This window comes from Haliotis rufescens, unplaced genomic scaffold (genome assembly GCF_023055435.1).
Source record: "Haliotis rufescens isolate VD_foot unplaced genomic scaffold, xgHalRufe1.0.p SCAF_6, whole genome shotgun sequence".
NCBI classification, from domain to species: domain Eukaryota; kingdom Metazoa; phylum Mollusca; class Gastropoda; order Lepetellida; family Haliotidae; genus Haliotis; species Haliotis rufescens.
In genome coordinates, this window is record NW_025964334.1 from 49867286 (window position 1) to 49886709 (window position 19424).

Consider the following 19424-nt stretch of genomic DNA (forward strand, 5'->3'; position numbering starts at 1 on the left):
TCTAGCGAATAACACTGCAAACACGAAAACGTCGTTTTTTTCCGTATATGGTCATTGGACGGAAAAACGACTAAAAATTCATTAAAATTGATTAATTGGTCAGCGTCTAGAAAGTGTCCAGAAAAGGGTCGAGTTTTTCAAGCGTAAAATGGACGGAAAAACGATGCTTTTTGCTCCGCCTTGTACAACTGTTAACGGCCAATCAGATGGCGCTGGTCCCCCGACGCACGTGATGTCCGAGGCTTCCTTTCGGAAGCTTTAGGTTTCGTATTTCTGGCATGCCTTGCTCTAGTATCTGTCGCGCGCAGTGCAGCGAGATTTGCTGATAAGCTAGTTTTAGGATATGTTACATGTTAATGGAATTCAGACACGCGCCAAGAAGTCAAACCAAACAATGTTACTAAGTTTATTGTGGTAACGGCTATGAACAGTTACCCCTATCGGACAATGGGTTGTGTTTCATTTGGTTATAACAATAACTATTTTTTTAATGTGAAGTTTACAAGATATACGACTTGGACGCGAGGTCGGTCACATGACGTTCTTCACGTGACTGTATTCTTGAAAAGGCGTAAACACTGACTACTTCCACATTCCTGGGGAAAACCCTTGGAATTCCCTGGTACGAATTCATACAGAAGTGTGGTTGCAAGCCCATTTAAGGATACCCTCGCTACAACCCATCCCAGAGAGAAAAAAACACGAAAAAAAATCCAAACTGTCACAGGGACAATTTACAGAAATCTATGAATTTACCTTAGTATCTATTTGACACATCTTCACAATCACCTTTCAATGATCGGCCAATTGATCAGTGATGCCAAAGGCTTGAAATAGCCACAGGTTAATTAACAACTTCGAAAATATCTCCCGTCACGTTTATCGTGTCGGCCATTTTGACGTATTGTACTTGATGTAAATGTATTACGACGCTGTCATTGTAATTGACTTACTGAGGTAATTCTGTAAAAGATCTTCTCATCTAATGAGGATATTGTTTGGAATATATTTCTTGTAAACATACTAAAACATATGTTCCTCGCTTTGGGGGGAACTATTTTATTCCGGGGTGGCCCATTAAATCTAGTAGTAAGTCAAGGCACCATGCGTGATCTGTTATTTTATGTGTTTAAATTACGATTTGGGGCGTTAATAAAATACACTGACGCAAGTATATTCTATTCAAATCAATTGGATAATTGAATATGCTTTCTTTTACATATTACATAACATCAAGACCGCCTCCGTGGTCTTGTGGTAGAGCGTCCGCCCGGAGAGCGGAAGGTCCAGGGTTCGATCCCGGGCCGCGTCATACAAAAAGACGTTAAAAGATTGCACTTGTTGTTTCCCTGTCTGGCGCTCGGCATTAAGGGGCTAAAACAAGGACTGGTCGGCTCGGAGTCAGTATACTGTGTCTGAGTGGGGTATTCATGTTAAACTGCGGCATGGTATCTCAGTGAGCTAGCACTATAAATCGGCATCAGTCCGGACTAGTACAAGCAGCCACACACACACTTACACGTGCATGCACGTCGCTATATCAGTGCAATAATCTTGGACGCGACGTTAAACCCACTTTCACCTCACCTCACATAACATCACTGCACAAAATATGAACAGTTGCAGTAACACACTACGGTAATCGCATTAAACATCATTTTCAACTGTACAGTATTTCAGTATTTCAGTTATATCATGGTGTATCAGACTGATGTGGGATAAAAATCCGAAGTGGTCCAGGTCATCCAATGGGTGTTCGGGAAAAGGTGAGCGTATCCTGCCACACAAGTGGCACCCGTCACAAACACATGCAAGGACAAGTCAATTGTTCACCTGAACAAAGCACGGAAACACACAATGATGCCCGTCCTCAGTTTTACCGAGCATGTAAATTATTTTGTCTGTCAAAAACATGGACGAGTATAAACAATATGTTCATTCACGTAATACATGTCATACATTTGACAAAATGTATTGACTCGGAGCATTATTGTTAATCACAGCGTATGCAGTTGAACTCATCACCCATCCCATTATTGATAACCCTTCTTGAAGATCTATGAAATCAGAAGCTGCAACACTCTATCTTTTAACTGGCATGTCAGACTTCTATTTCATTACTCAGTTTTATTTGCACGGATTACTATGGAAGGGACATTGTCTCGTTGTCGCATTGTCGCATTGACGCCTTTACAAAAACAAGCAAAACGTGTCAAAATTAACAAAAGCACGACAATTGGCCATTTGTCGCATTGTCGCGTGTTCGCATTGTCGCTCTTTGATAATCCTTTTCTTTATTTTACAAAAGGGCGACGATGCCGTAACGCGACATTTTCAAGGTCAAAATATGTCTCGTTGTCGCACTGTCGCCCCATCACAAATGTGTATAAAAGGCGTAAAGTTCAGTTATTGTTACAGTTAGGATGTTCAACCCGATAAATGTACGTCTTGAAATGAAAACACAAGTCCGTCCGCGAGTCCATAACGTTTTATTGTGAGCTCTTCTCTAAAGGTGCTTAGTGTTCAACTCCCAGTTCCAAACACGTAGTACCTCCTCAATAATCCACATACCTCCAGTGCAGTGGTCTTCCGGAAGATCTTACTCTTGACCGTATTAGACAACTGACGAGTGCACGCCTGACCTGTGACCTCGTTGCAACCCTCGTGATGTGTTTGCCGAAGGGAGAGGTGTAGGAAATGTGTGCTCCAGCCCAGCGCAGAGCTCGCGACACACTGTATACTGATGTATACAGTATATTGCAGTTGATATACTGTATTCTGCATGGGATACTTATTTGCGGAAATGTTACAACTTTCAAGATTCAAGATTCAATTTGCATATATTTCATATACAACAGACCGCCGTCATATATCACTGGAATACTGCTGAGAGCGGCGTTAAAACAAATTGTTTTCATAATGGAGCGCTGCAGTCATTTAAAATAAAACCATATACATATGTACAGAAAATATATTATTAACCAGGTCTTTGGGAAAAGATATCAGATTTTTATAAGCAGCCACATAGGGATGATAAAGGACCCCTCGCTGATTAGGTTCTTGTTTACTTAAGAGCAGAGTTGGCCATGTTAGATGATATAACCAAAATCCGGGAGCTCCGGCAGGGGGCCAGCTGGTCTTGTTAGTGTATGGTATGAGCTGTGACGTTGACCCAAGAGAATAATGTAAAACATGAGACCAACTCAAGTCTATAATGATTGGGAAAGTCTAGATTTCCACAGCTCTAGCCTGAAATTAAGAATTGTTCTATGCTCCATTTTAATTGTATTATTTTCATTTTGTAGACAGGGATGGACCAACCAGGAAAGAAATTGATGGAATATTAATATCACATGTTACCACTGATCCAGTTAAATTCATCACACAATAATAAATTAGTATTTGACAATACGGCATTTGATTATTAGGGCATGATCATGTACATGTTCACTGTAGTAATGTACACACCAGTCAACTTGATTATAATTTTTATCAAAGTGTAGCGCGGCATCAACGATTACTTTATGATATCCTCACTTGTCATCGATGTATTGACATCGAACAATGGACGGCAATTCGAAATTCTTATGGATAGCTTCAATAGGGACAGCGCCGGTGTCAGTACAATTTTCCTAGTTAAAATAAGTATCTACAAAATATAATCTGAAGCAGACAAGAACAATATTTTTTTATTAATGCTTACTTTCATGGATAGAATTAAGGCAATCTAGGCTTGCCAAATCGTTCTAGACTTGAGCTGGATTCCTTTTAAATTTATTCTGTATGGTCTGGGAGACGAACGGGCGTCAGTATCGCATGGAGAACTGGGACAGCCTTAATCAGTGTAATCGGATATGTTGTGGAGTTTCGGTTTTGGGCTGTTTGCTGAATATATAGAATTGCGAGTTATGTATACTCTGTATTCTTTCGTCATGGTAGCATATATATTTTCTATGTTGCTTTTTGAATTATCCACAAATAATGAGAACTACAATGTAAACCTCTCTCTGGAGATATGCAATAATACTACTGAAGGGCATATCTGAAAAATGGGACTTCTCGACAAATAATTCTTTCTTAAATACTACCCGTTACAGGCATTCTGATCATTATATCATACTTTGTACAGTTTAAAAGTCAAATAATGGCAAATTGTGTATCTTTCTACATTTAGAATTAATTATATTTTTTGAAATAAAACCTTAGCATCAGATAGTGATATACACGAATATGATCTATACTATTATAAATGAATTATCAATTTCGTATTATGAATTAGATAAACAGAAATATGATAGTAAAACAAATTATTTTAATCAATTCTTGTGAATAGGTAACGAGAGATCTAGGCAACGCACTAACGTAGCCATTTATGAAAAATGAAATATTAAAAGTTTAGGGGTTTGAACATGCACATTGAATGACAGGGAAGAAAGCAACGCAATAATTAAATTATGAATCAAATTATGTTATAAATATAACAGAATATTTAGAAAATATAAGTTTAATTTCTCATTGTTGGAAGGTGTTTAATAATTATATAGATTTTTTTTGATTGTTTGTTGTTTAACGCCGCACTCAGCAATATACCAGCTATATGACGGTGGTTCGTAAATAATCCAGTCTGGACAAAACAATTTAGTCATTATCATCAAGAGCACCGATCTACGCATTTGGGATACGATGACATGCATCAACCAAGTCAGCGAGCCAAGTCGCCTTCGTACAAGCATGGGTTGTTGAATGCCTATTCTAACCCGGATCTTCACGGGTATTTTTTTAAATAATAAGGTACAATGAAATTCTGTATATGTCCATAATAAGTTTGTATAAGTAGATGGATAATATGTCCATACACGCCAAGTAAATGGTATATGCATTAATTTAAATGCAAATGATTCAATGATGAGTTCTTTCACAAGTCCATATTTCAAGGCATTTATTTGATATTCATAATAACTCCACAAAAGCTACACAATGGCAACAAAACGGCACCAGCATCACAGATACCAATAATACATGAGATACATATAATTACTTTAAAGTTAAAACATGTATGTAAATAGAAAATTATATGGATACACTTCCGACATTTTTCGTATTTTGTTTTGGTTTGGAGAGAGAAGTTGTGATTGGTATCTGATGGGTGCAAACAGGTGTTCCCTTCCGCCCAGGCCTTGCGGCAATGCTATAGCCCAAAATAAAACAAGCCTTGTTCAACAGGTTCAGACTCAAATTTCTATCCCACTTGGGCTCCTTTTAAATTATACGAGAATCTGTACTTTATTCAGAAAGTGTTATCCCAATTATAACATTTGTTGTCAAGAAAACACAATAAATGTATATTCGGCTTTGGATGGGTAATGATATCACAGACATATACGGATATTGATGATGACTTGGAGGAGCTTCGTAACGCACGTCTTCTCAATTCAGGGATTGGTAAATCCAAATATGTGTGTGCGCGTGCGTGCGTGCGTGCGTGCGTGCGTGCGTGCGTGCGTGCGTAAATGTGGGCCTGTTGGATGTTACATAAAACATTCATCTTGAGCGGGATGGTAGTTCGAGTTGGATTAGCATGTTAACTATATGATCTTCTTTAGGCAGAGAATGCCGCGCATGAATGTATTGATGAAATTCCTAGGTACATGGGACCTTTTCGTCCCCAGGAATACCCACAGTGGAGACTTCAATTGGGATAGGGTGTACACAATGTGTTACCTGGTAGATTGTGTGTCATCAGACCGGACAACGTTGGTCTTTGACTGATTGTGGCGTAAAACACACTTATTCATTTACTTATATCGGAAATTGAATGTTCATCTTAATTGTTATTGTTGAACATGTAATATATTTTTAAAGAAATAAAACAGTGACATAATAACTACAACTTTATGTGAGCGCGAGTAGCTTTTTGGGAATGAGATGAATAAGTCTTATAAGTTGTAAGCTTCACAACCGTGTAACTATGAATTGACTTTATTGGGTAATCAAAAAAGAGATAGGACCTAAAATAGCCAAATTTCATACGATTTCACTTGTCCACCATCGTGGATGCAAGGCGAAAACATTTCAGCGCGCTTGAAGCCACTGAGAATGCCCCCTGCAGAGTTGGACGGACATTCTGCGGTGGCGCGGCTGAGTTGACCAGAGGCAAAATTTCCTGTCCAGGTTATTTAGGTCAGTTGTTTGTGTATGTGTGTGTGTGTGTGTGTGTGTGTGTGTGTGTGTGTGTGTGTGTGCGCGTGTGTGCGTGTGTGTGTTTGCGTGCGTGCGTGCGTGCGTGCGTGCGTGCGTGTGTGTGTGTGTGGGGGGGGGGGGCGTGGGGTGTGAGATTGGGGGGATAGATGATAGATTTAGCAACAAGTAAGGTCATCTTGAGTGGGAGGGTATTCGCAGATGGATTGGCATATGAACTATGATTGTCTTTAGGCAGAAAATGAGGATCCACGATGTTCGACCTGGTAGAAGTGTGTTATCAAACCTCACAGCATTGGGTTTTTTTAACTGAATGTTCATCTTAATTGTTATGGATAGTCACGGAGCCATGATCCAGAGTACAGGGTGTCATTAGATAGAAATAAACTAAGTTATAATAGGATTACCAGAAAAACGGGGTTTTACACACAAGCCAATAAACATCGCTCATTAACACCAAAGTAAGTCAGTACACGATTGAAAACTGCCCCATAATTATGTATGACATGCTTGTCGGGTATTGCTACATATATATGTGAAAACAAAGTTATTAAAATGAAGAGCAAAAGTGATGAAAGCTAACAATAAACGTGTATACGTGTTATATCGTCACTGCAAAAATAATGATTGTTTGTCCTTAGTATTAACATTCAAATACGTTATATCTGTATTAGCGATATTGTCTTTGTTCCACCGGTGAGTCAGCGTTAGCCGTACTATCTCGTAGTATAATTGTATTTCTGAAGACATCAAGATAGTTTTTTACGATGCATCACGTCTGCACTAGCGCTTGATAACAGCCTTGTGTTTGGGTGTTTCAGTGGTTTAAATCGCTGCTCTTGATATTGTTGATTAAAGTTTGATACTATGAACAATATAATGTTATGTGAGAGGATGACTTTAGAACGGTAACATACTAATAGTATATAGGATGACATAAACAGAACAATGAGAAGTTCGTCCAGATTAGTGTATAGGCAACATTTAATAATTAAAATTATTACATTCAACAACTCCCCTTTTAAGTCCATTTTCCTGACTTATAAGTAAATGCAAGAAAAATCGGCCGGAATACAATGTATAGTTCTTGTCCACTGCCATATGACTATATAGCAAACAATAAGCTATCGGGTCCCGTTTAGATCGGTTTGGGTGGCAGCCTAGATAGCCATAGAATAGTTTCATCTTGGAATCTCCCATATCACTGGGGATACTCTTCAATTTAAATGGAGTTACTCGTTACGATTCCGAACCTTCACGTGACTGTGTTTATGAACCATTGTCAAATAGTGGTGACATTAAATCTAGGAAACAATACGCGAAATCGCGCATGCACAGAACGGAAAATTTGGTCAAGGCATTAAGTAATCCGCATGCGCAGAACGATTGATTACAGTACTTCCGCTAAGCGCCTCGAGTGCAGCGTCAAACGCGGGCCTGTAATCTAACACGCGGGGACTGACCAATGAAAACTGAGAAGTAGAAATACCGGTAGACGCTGTTGCTTGATTGACAATGTCAATCAAGAAAGGGAGGAGCTTAACGCTATCGTTCTCTCCCAGTAAATTCCGATGTCAAAAAACGACGTTATTTGGACGGAAAAACGATGGTTTGAAAACGTCCAAATAACGTCGTTTTTCCGTCCAATGACCATATACGGAAAAAAACGACGTTTTCGTGTTTGCAGTGTAACCTTCCGTCCCTACTAGCATTTACACATGGGCCCCACTTTGAGTTAATGTGGGCTGCGTAATGGGTCCTAATGGTTGGTTGGTTGATTTGTTGTTTTACGCCGCACTCAGCAATATTCCAGCTATATGACGGCGGTCTGTAAAATCGACTCTGGAACAGACAATCCAGTGATTGACATCATGAGCATCGATCCACGCAATTGGGATGGATAGCCTTTTTGAGCCCCGTTCGGATTTGTGCAAGGGATTCCTGATCAGCACGGTCCTGAGTTGGCATACATGTATAGCCCATATGAGACCTAGATGGGTTGTGTCCGTGAAGGTGTTTATGTCCTTTTCCCCGCTTGCATATCATACGCAGACCTTATATATAGCTTTTATCTTAGATAATGGTCATCATTGTCAAAATAATAGTCTAAGATACCGAAAGTCATGAGCGTAGCTGATGCTTTTTGCAAGTGTACAGGCAACATTGGAAATATACATTGCGAAGATTTTATGCGAGGACAGTCTGGGTATCAGTTCCCACACCTGTGCTTATAAGACACACCTGTGCTTATAGATCCGGGGTAGAATAGGTCTTCAGCAACCCTATGCTTGCCGTAAAAGGCGGCTATGCTTGTCGTAAGAGGCGACTAACGGGATCGGGTGGTCAGGCTTGCTGACTTGGTTGATTGCGTGGATCGAAGCTCATGACATTAATCTCAGGATTGTCTGGCCCAGACTCGATTATTTACAGACAGCCGTCACATAGCTGGACTATTGCTGAGTGCGGCGTTAAACAACAAACCAACCAACTAAACGAACGCGATGCCTCATTCGCTCTGTAAGAATTATATCATTGTCTACACGAGTAAGAGGTGACTAACGGGATCGGGTGGTCAGACTCGCTGACTTGGTTGATGCAGGGGGGTGATTTAGTTATTGTGGTCTACTCTTGAATCTTGACACTGGTCATTGATGATGTACATAACATCGACGGTCAGCACGCAAAGTTGCAGATGGAGAGCTATATGGTTCAACATCGAATCAGCATTTACGTTTTTTCCGCTGAACATCCATCAATAGTGAGTCTCAGTGTTCGATTTTTATCATTTTCATCACTATTATCCATTTTACACCCAATACAATCTGTTTCGGTGGGTATTTGTAACTGATTCTACGGCGAAGATCTTTGATCCACAACTGGTATCATGTACAGGCCACCATGGGCAAGCTGGAATAATTCGAACATCAGAGAATAACGATGAAACCATAATGATGAGTTACAAATAAATTCCACATTCACCAACTTTCAGTAATTTCCCACAGACGTTCTCTCGTTCATGGATGATATGTAGGGTCGTGTCCATGCAAATTAACGTGAGTGAAAGCGTCAAGGGTAGTGCTCATGACAGAATATATACTCTCCAAAATAGGAAAGTGAAGATGTGAATTTTCACATATTTAATCTGTTGTGTTTAAAGTAGGGAAATCCATTGAATACAACATCATGTGCAGCCAATTACACCAAAAGAAAGGTTGAATGTCAGTGATCATAATAATGTTCAATCAGCGATGACATCAGTTCACAAAAGGGCGTTGTTCTCAGTGCCTGTTTTGACCACCATGTGCCCCTAAAACTGCTCTGCATCTTATCGACATGGATTTGATTTCGAGCTTGTGAAATCCTTGCCCGTGCGTTCTGCAATGCGAGTAACAGTTTTCTGAAACGTCTGGGTGGCGGTTGACGGATGACGTAGCTTCTGTCGATGTCATCCCACGTTATACACAGAGAATGATCCACAGTTTTACTGTGCCAACTAGCTGTCATCCAAAGTCTGCCCTACATGAAAGGTGTGTTAATTGTTCTCTCTGACGTCCATGCAGTAAGCTAAAGTACTGTAAGTCCCCATGATCACTTGTATGGTGATGTACCTTCAGTTGCTGGCGATCTATAGCCAATTCTTATAATGTGATGTTATGGCTAATACTATCCATTTGATGATTCCATACTAGTTTTAAATATTTTTTTGTGATAAGTTTAGTTATATCAGGGTATGAAACTGCCAAAAATTTCAGCCAGACCACAGGACTGGCTATCGAAATACTTGCCAGCCCTGACCAAAACCTGCCTGCCCACTATAATCATATGTTTCTCAGGATAAGCTAACGGGGTTTCTTTTTGGTTACATTTTATCATTCATCTTTACATGTGAATTGATGCTTATCATCGGGAAATATTTTGAATATTTTCACATATGAAATATAACCAGACCGTCGGGCAGGGGGATTTGAAAATCTGGCAGCCCGAGTTGAAATCAACCCGTCTCGGACGGTCGGGCAGGCAGGTATTTCGAACACTGGTTATATTACTGTCCTTCGTTGGCAGTTTTTTTTATATATAAGTCCCATTGCATTTATAATGTTTAACCCTTGATAGTCACGATATAACTGACATATTGCTGATGTGACTAAAACTTTTAACTCACTCACAATGACAATCATATGAAATCTCTGCTAAAAGAAGAGTCCATTGGACGTTTTCATGAAAGGTGAGCGTTTTGTACTCTACTTGAAGCACCCATTACAAACACATACAAATGCGTGTCAATTGTTCACCTGAAAAGGCACGGGAATAACAGTATAAGCCAAAATAGGGAATTGCATCGGTCATCATTGTGATCACTGATTGGAATTGGAAACGTTCTCCTCTTGTTCACCTTAACTTCTTGAAAGCTTTACCAAGGTCTTGATTGTTCAAACAACGTTTGCGCAAGAGTCGTATGGCATTCTTCTTAGAAGTTCTTAGAAGTGAAATGTAGACGACAAAGGCTTGAACTGCTGGAATATTGCTTGACATAAAGGGAACGTTGAAGTCATCCTGTCATAGTCTTGTGAAAAGTCTTTTGTCACCCTGAATCTTCAGGCATATATCAAAATATAATGATGCGCTTTCAGTGAACTCTTTTATTACTAGTTCACGTGCGTAAATCAGCGGAATGGATTTTTTAATGATATCAGATCAGCGATATACCTGAAACTTAAATTAAACCACACTGCTGCAGTATTCACTGTAAATAACGATTTTATTGAGATCGGTATAGCTTGTAGTATGCGGACAAGGTTGTCCTTGTACTTCAGACAGTTTGTTTAATCTGATACAAAGTCAGTGAGATTCGTTTGACTCATTTATTTGCAAATGTAATTTTATGTCCAAAATATACTTGACACTAGATTCGATTTTTATGCCCCCGACAAAAATGTCGGGGGTATATAGTACTACCAAGGTTCCGTCCGCCCGTCCGTCCGAAAACTTTGTCCGCGCGATTTCTTTTAAACTATTCAGGGGATTCATCTCAAACTTAGTACGTATAATCTGTGTCATATGGAGGGGTGCAGTCAAAAGAAAAAAAATGTTTTTATTAATTTTCCATTTTTTTAAATGAATTCTTTTTAATTTGTAACTATTGACACACTAGGCGGGTCGGGGGTATTAGTTAGCCACGCCCACTTTTGCACTTGTTTAAAGTGAGTTATCTCCTTATCAGGGGTCGCTAAGTTGGTCTTATCTGTGCCACTGTTAACATTGTGCACTATGGTAACAGACGATATAAAAGCTAGAGAAGCCCAGAGCTGTTTGTGTGTTGACTCGAGTGTGTTGACTGAACACAAGAAAAAGCAACCCGAGACCTGGCACCATGCTGAATTGTTCTGTCTTTCGGCTTTTAATGCGTAAGTAGCAAATAATGTTCTAAACCTATATTACGACTGGATCGTACGAACTAAGGTCCAGTTATGTTTTACATTATTTAGAAACTCCACTTTACAATTGGGTGCAGCGTTGATTATACAATCTTCTGTTTTGTGTGTAAATTATGTATGTGTCTGAACATATTTGGTGTTAATGTATGATTATACATTCTGAACTTCAACTTGCCATTATCTGCTTTACAGTGTTCCTGTTTGCCACAGGTAAGTACATATTATATTCTTCTCTCCATGTGATTGCAGTTATTTTTACAATTAATTTCGATCAGGTTTTGTTTCCATCAATTGGTGATTCCAGTGATATCACTGTATTTTTCCGGAAGTTACCACGCCACTCTAGCATCTAAATATAGTAACTTCCAGACGACTGCCTACCTTAAATAGTACATTCCTGTTGACTAATCACTGACACAATACAATGCAATGAACATAAACAGTATATAGTTCATATGCCACAACCTGTCATGACTTGATGTATGTCTGTATAAGACCAATTATCCATTTGTTTCAAAATATAAAAAAACAATAACAAACAAAAGTTACAAAATCACAGGATATTTCATTCAATATAATTATTATTTCAGTTTCCGCAGCGGATGTATGCAAAGACAGTGGAAATGAATGCTTGCATGGCGGCACTTGTGACACCACCGAATCTCCAGCCGAATGCGACTGTACCGCTACCGGTGGATACACAGGGGACACATGTCAGATAGGTAGTTGGCACGTTATTACAACACAGCGACTGTAAACATTCAGTGATTAACCGAATATGGTTTCAAATATATCCATCACTAATTGTAAAAACAGATATTTTATCTAGAGTTCATGAATGTATATCCTGTTTCAAATGTTTTGTTGCTGTCACTATATATGTATGTTTAGAATGGGACTAACACATTATGCTATAGAACGATACCAAACATGTCTAGATGGAGTCTACAGCTGATCATTTATGTGACGTAAATATATTTCAGATCCCCCACCAGCTAAATGCACAGCCGGTGGTAAGGAATGCTTGCATGGCGGCACTTGTGACACCACCGAATCTCCAGCCGAATGCGACTGTACCGCTACCGGTGGATACACAGGGGACACATGTCAGATAAGTAGGTGGCACGTTATTACAACAAAGCGACTGTAAACATTCAGTGATTAATGCAATGTTGCTTCCACTGTCACTCGTAGTTACATGTACATGTATGTCTAGAATCAGATCAAGACTTTATTCCATAGAACACATGATTAATTCTACCATGACACTGAAGAATGTTTGATTCTATTGGTCAAAATAAAGTATCTAATTCGATTCATCGATGCACATAACAATGGCTGTCGATAACCATTATAAATGTGTATGTTCCTTATCAGAACGACAGCTTATTAAACATGACGAAATCGATTTCAGAACACATACAATGAGGTAAAACACACGCTAACCACTATGTCAGGGCCACACAATCATCTGTCACAAAATTGAGCAGTCTCTCATACACTCTCATGTAGCATGATGCGAGCAAATCGTATTAGTTCAGGGTGGTCCTGTTGGTTTTATGTATTACTGTATAAGTAATACCGTTACTTTGAATTGGGGAGAGAGTCAGTCTGAATACGAATTACTGGTACTTCAACTGGTATATAAGTACAACTAAAATACTGTGAGTTTGTAGTTTGTTTGAGAAACAGATCAGCTCAGTGGTTTCTTCACTATTTCTGTAACCTGTCGCCCCTACAATGGAAGGTGTCATATTGATTTCCAAGAAATGACTTGATTGAGTTTAAGCTTTGGAAATATGCAACAGGTTGCTATAAAGTTAAATATATATCTATGGACGTTTATTTCTTTAATTTAGTGACCACGAAAGCACCATTTTCGAAGCGCCGTTCGTAAAATGGAGATAATTTACCTACTGTATTTTGAAATTTGAAGTGGTCTAACTGTAGAGCAGATATCTCTTATTTATTAATTTTAAACCTCGAGCATAAGCGCTGGATTTGAAATTAGAGGAAAAGGCATCTAATTCATAGTAAGACCACCTCAAATTTCAAAAGTTTATCTCCTAAATAGAGTCAAACATAAGGTGCAGTGTTGTAGCAGAGAGATTGAAGCCTTGACACCGAGGGTACATATTTAGGAATTACAACATGGGTACTATTGTCGAGAACACGGTGTTTTTCTTCCACGTAATATGGTTGGTATATTGAATAAAGATAGCATAAACCGTACTCAGGCACGAGATATGATAGATTTACGAATGAACGTACGATGTGAGGACCAACTGATTCAGTTGGCTCCTTGCAAAGTTGTCTTGATATTTATCCATATGACGAATAATAAGTCAATTGGGAACATTCTGTAGATATTTTGAATGTAGGATATTTTTAATGAAAATATATTTCAGCTCCCCCAACATCTAAATGCACAGACAGTGGTAATGAATGCTTGCATGGCGGCACTTGTGACACTAAGAAATCTCCAGCCGTATGCGACTGTACCGCTACTGGTGGATACACAGGGGACACATGTGAGAATGGTAAGCGACTTCAAGTTAACATAGTGTCGTGATATCAAATTTCTCATCCACAACGTTTTAGGAACATCGCAAGTGTATTATGTGAATGTTGCAATTTCCAGCATTTTCTCACTGGCCAAATTATGTTTTCTAAATGAATTTCAAGTATAATGAGAATTAAAGGGTTCCATGTATCAGACAAACCAGTTTCAAATAGTGTTCAAACATGCTAATAATAATTGAATGTTAACATTGTACATGTTTAGATCTGTATACAAAATGAGTGCATATTTCAAACAGTTTATTTCAAAACATACTTGTTTTCCTTTCAAATTAAATCAAAATCTAGAATAAGTAAACAAATGTACTTTTCTGCATCATCCCCGATTATCAAGTGTATGATATCTTAATCTTCTTATAATAAATTCCATGGATCCCTACGCCATTTCAGCTTAGTTTGGTAAATGACGTTACCATCTCCATATATCAACAACCAATCAAAGTGACGCTTTTGAAAGCGATCTACATCTGCCTCGTACAATCTAGCCCTGAAATACATAGATGAGTATTCAACGTATCAAAAGACAACTACGAATTACCTTGAAAAGATATTTCCTTGAGTATTAGTCCTGGAGATGGAAGTGCTTATACTATTACGTGACGACTCCCCCAACACTGCAGCTTTCTGCATTACCAGAAGGGCTCTATTCTTGGCAGCAAACCCGGGTACTCTCCAAATGTCAGTCAACAGATTTGGAGGTACCGAAACTAAGGCACCGAGAACTATTGGGAGTCGAACAACTTGGTACTTGGGAAATTTCGAAATTTTGAAAGCGAGGTTTGCATATATTTGCAATGTTTTTCCTGAATCTTATCAATCACATTAGTGTCAAAAGGGATAGAAAATTAAATAATATAAACGATGTCATTGGATTTATAAAAAAGGACAAGATGAGGTTTGAGGCTGAATTCTGGCCTATTCCAAAGAATTTTGTATTGATCATTTTCAATGACGCCCTCTACATATTCATGGTCGTACCATAAATGGACTGTTGTGTCAAAACCACAAGCATGGCGAAGACGGTAATAAAATGATCGAGCCACTCCATCATGTCACTTAAGATACTGTGTTTGTGCCAAAGCTTGGCAAAATTCCAGTGACTAAGTGTAAAAAAAATTCATTGCATAATCTACATTTCTTGTTTACATTTTGATGCAAAATCACACATTGACTTCATCCAAACGAAGAACTGTGGGGTTCTTGTTTTTCTCAATACGTTGCACATAAACTCGATGCAGTGTTGTTTAGAAAGTCTCTCTGAGTCGGAAGATAATAATTGTTTCCAGTTTTGATCACGACTGTTACACCATTGGAATCACATTGGAAACGCAACGACTGTCTTGTAACTCTGTGTTAAAATACGGAGTAACGATCGTCTCACCCGGTAAGGTCGCTTTGTGGGATGGCGCGATTCGGTCTTGATTAGGCTGCAATCTAATTTTGTTGTTAAGGAACTAAGCGTTCGCTAGTCAAGTGAGTCGACCCACAGTCTCTGCAGTTACCGTATACCCTAATCCGTTCATGATCATCCTTTATCTTCAGCTGATATTTGCCAATACTGTGAGCTATGTATCTATAGCTGCCTTGATCACTCACCTGGTATGTATACCTTATTTCGTCAAAAGTGAAAAATATTCAAATATGAATATGGATTCAAGGTCGTATTTCGAGGGAAAAGACATTTGGTTTAAAACCCAGTTCTAGTTTCCGTTTTTCGGTGAGGAAGAATTAGTTATATAGGTTTTTAAATGTTTCATTGTTTTCATTTTGTTACATCAATGTCCATTTTGTGTTCATATCAGGTGCGGTCGTTGTGAGAATGTCAGCCTACTGTGTGATCATCGGACTTGCATCGTATTGGATCACCACCTGGGCACACATTGTGTGAGATGGGCCTACTTTCATGGACAACTAGAAAGCATTTGATCATGAGATAACATTTGATATACATGTATGTAATCGTAACATAATTAATTAACTGTCTTAAATCAGTTATATTTCTTTGATTAATGATTGTTTTAGGGAAAGTTACGCGTCAAGGATGCGCAAGAGAATATGAGCATTCAGTTTACAAATTTTCAATCAAAATGCTTGCATAGGTTTGTTGTGAGTGTTTCATTAACTATCAGTTTGTAGAACTTGTTCCAATTAACCCATACTTATAACAGGCAATTAAGAATATTGATTCTCGTTATCACTAACTGCGAAAATTCGTTACGGGATAAAGTTGGTTCACTGCAGCTAAAAAGACAAAATCTCTAATAACATTTCGGCCTTTGATAACATGTTACTGATGACGTGGGCCTCTCTCCGAGTGACTACTGACACAGAGTAAATGTTATCCAACTTTCTAGCTGCAGTGGCAGTTGCAAATTGTGTTCAATATCTTACAAATGGATTTGATCATGTGTATTTCATAGAATTGATTAAAGACAAGTACTTAAACAGTGTGTTTTGTTTTTTTAAATTTATCGTGTCCCAATGTATTTGGGGATCTGATGTAGATCTTGTTCCAAGTAACCCATACTTATAACAGACAATTAAGAGTATCTGGTAGTGAGGCTCGGTAACTTGTTGAATAATATAAGGCGTCTGTCTAGCCTTGATTATCTGTCTATCGTGAGACTACATGAAAGTTCTCGAAGCTAGGAAACACGCAATACATCTTCACAATATGAGGTATTCGCCGACACTACGCATTAATGTAAACATCGTCTGTCTTGAGTCATATCACGTTAAAGTTATACCGTCGTTTATATAACTGTTATAGCTGTAATTACACAATGTTTTTGAATAAGTAAATCAAACAAATAAAACAAAATCTGTCCTTTCTCAAAAGAGATCTCCATGGTAGGATGCAAGTTGTACATGCAATGCCTATTTGGCTTTCCGAACATCACAACAACCAAGGTTGTCACCCTATTGTGGGTCAGAGTAGCTCCCCAGTAACCTATGAGATATATTGGGTCCTGTAGTCAGGCTAGGATGTTTGCACGTCATGCATCATACACCGTAGGCATGGGACCTTGCACATAATATGAACCACTTGTTTGGTTACTGATTATTCACAGGCCGCCGACAAACTGCTTTAACAGCTCTGACTGCAGCGGTAACAAGCAAACACTTGCATGGTCCTGTGATATATATACTATTTATACCTTTATGGTGGATATATACTATTTATACGTTTTTGGGAGACATACGGAAGACGTTTCTAAGTTTGAGGCTGAAGTGAGAAACATAATGTCCGATGCGATTCCGTATCTTGACTCTTCTTCGGGTAAACAACTGTTTTGCCTTCTTATGTGTTTATGACGAAGGCGTACAACGAACTCTGGTTTTAGCCGATATTTATGGTGTTTGTGGGAATAGTTCTTGCAACATTCGACCATAGACAGTTCTCTCAACGTGCCATCTGGCATTAGAAACGCAGCTTTCTCCAAGATGGAGCATAAGAAACACTATGTGCTGGCTCTAATATCTTGTTCATGATAGCATTTATACATAACATTAGACCCGTGAAGATTCCGGGGTAGAATAAGTCTTCAGCAACTCATGCTTGTCGTAAAAGGTGACTATGCTTGTCGTAAAAGGCGACTAACGGGATCGGGTGGTCAGGCCCACTGACTTGGTTGATGCATGTCATCGATCCCAATTGCGTGGATTGATGCTCATGATATTAAACACTGCATTGTCTGGTCCAGACTCGATTATTTGCAGACCGCCGTCATATAGCTGGAATATTGCTGAGTGCGGCGTTAAACAACAAACAAACAAACAAACAAAATATACATAACATTACTAAGTTTTAAACATCTGCATTCAACGGAAAATATAGCATCAAACTCATTCAGTATAGGTAAGGGGAGCTTGATAGATGATCGAGTCATATCATTTCATGAGAGTCAGCAGATTGTTTTGTGAATGGAGGATGCTACCGGTAGGGCAGGACCGTCTTATATTATATATTATGAAATTGTAATTACTGTTAAGCAATACCAATAACGGCGCACAAAGATTCGCGACAATGGATTGCATCGTTTGCCATGAGGACGACATTTGTAACTACTGTCAACTTGGTTCAAGAAGGGGCTAGTTTTGTTTGTATTATGAAGTTCAAGATCGCAAGTAGAAGGGGCGATGATTGTTGTTATCATACTTCGATAAAAGTTGGTTTTTTTATCAGTTATGTTCTGAACCAGTTTCGTACAACAGTGAGTGCAACTCTCTCCATTTCAAACGATTATTACAATAGATCATAGACAGTTGCAAAAACTCAAAATACAATACAGAATACAGCGGGTTTTGAGATGCATACATATTATATGCCTATAAATCTCTGAGTTTTCGTGAAAATCAGTAGTGTCCATCGGGTATAGATTGACAGGGAACAGGGTAAATGTTGTGTACAGTTGCACTGTGCTACCGACGCCTCCATTCGAATGATCAGCTGATAACCAAACTTTTAGTCCTGCCCGCACGTGATATTATACAATGTGTAATACAGGTGTATGTTTATGTAATATAACAGTAATATCTCAAACAGGTGCGTAATAAAATACACTGCATGTACACTCATAAAACGGTAATAAAACATGTCTCAGTTTCTCTGTACAGATTCAAATTCTTCGTTTTGATTTAAAATCGTGTGTTTGTACGAAGACGCCTACACCTAGTTAAACATGGATCATCCACGGCTGACCCACCAACAGACGTTCCTTAATTATCTGATAGGTATAAAGTATCATACATCAGTACACATATTTGATCAGTTATGAGAATACGACTCGGTGGAGCTGAAGTCGCAATCTTAAAGACTTACTGCGTATCAGAAACATCAGTTTTTCAAAATATTTCTCCTTCTATCACCCCCTCCTCCACAAACTCAATCATCGCCCTCTTCGCCTGTTTAAGTGTATGGATTCTTCTAAATACATACACACGATACGTTATTAATGTTCAGTATTGGTTGTAAGATTTTGTAGAAGAAAGCTATCGATGTCCCAAGACCAGTGAACGATTGACTTAACTCGGGGAAAACGTACTCACAGTGCAATGTTTTACGAGGGATTAATTAAGTGAAAGTCATCATCCTAGCTGAACAAAAGCATTATATCTCAATTTTATAATAATCAATAGCTCTGACGTCTCACTTCGTATGACTTCGTACACGACAAATAGCCAGCCGTCCAACCAAATAACACTCTGAAA

At 38.7% G+C, this 19424-nt stretch overlaps 1 protein-coding gene across 1 annotated transcript; it reads left to right on the forward strand.

Annotated features, from left to right (window-relative positions):
• Nucleotides 1-11481: 11481 nt before the first annotated feature.
• LOC124112122 (protein crumbs homolog 2-like) lies at nucleotides 11482-16653 on the forward strand. The gene is made up of 6 exons (XM_048386273.1): nucleotides 11482-11603; nucleotides 11826-11843; nucleotides 12224-12355; nucleotides 12617-12748; nucleotides 14042-14173; nucleotides 16016-16653. Exons 1-6 carry the CDS (start codon nucleotides 11570-11572, stop codon nucleotides 16099-16101), a joined length of 534 nt encoding a protein of 177 aa, XP_048242230.1. The 5' UTR covers nucleotides 11482-11569; the 3' UTR covers nucleotides 16102-16653.
• Nucleotides 16654-19424: the final 2771 nt, after the last annotated feature.

What these genes read in the sequence shown, in the direction of transcription:
- LOC124112122 (XM_048386273.1), top strand. Translation starts at nt 11,570, where the DNA reads ATGCTGAATTGTTCTGTCTTTCGGCTTTTAATGC. An exon ending in AGGGGACACATGTCAGATAG is followed by an intron (nt 12,356 to 12,616) that starts GTAGTTGGCACG and finishes AATATATTTCAG; the next exon opens with ATCCCCCACCAGCTAAATGC. An exon ending in AGGGGACACATGTGAGAATG is followed by an intron (nt 14,174 to 16,015) that starts GTAAGCGACTTC and finishes TGTTCATATCAG; the next exon opens with GTGCGGTCGTTGTGAGAATG.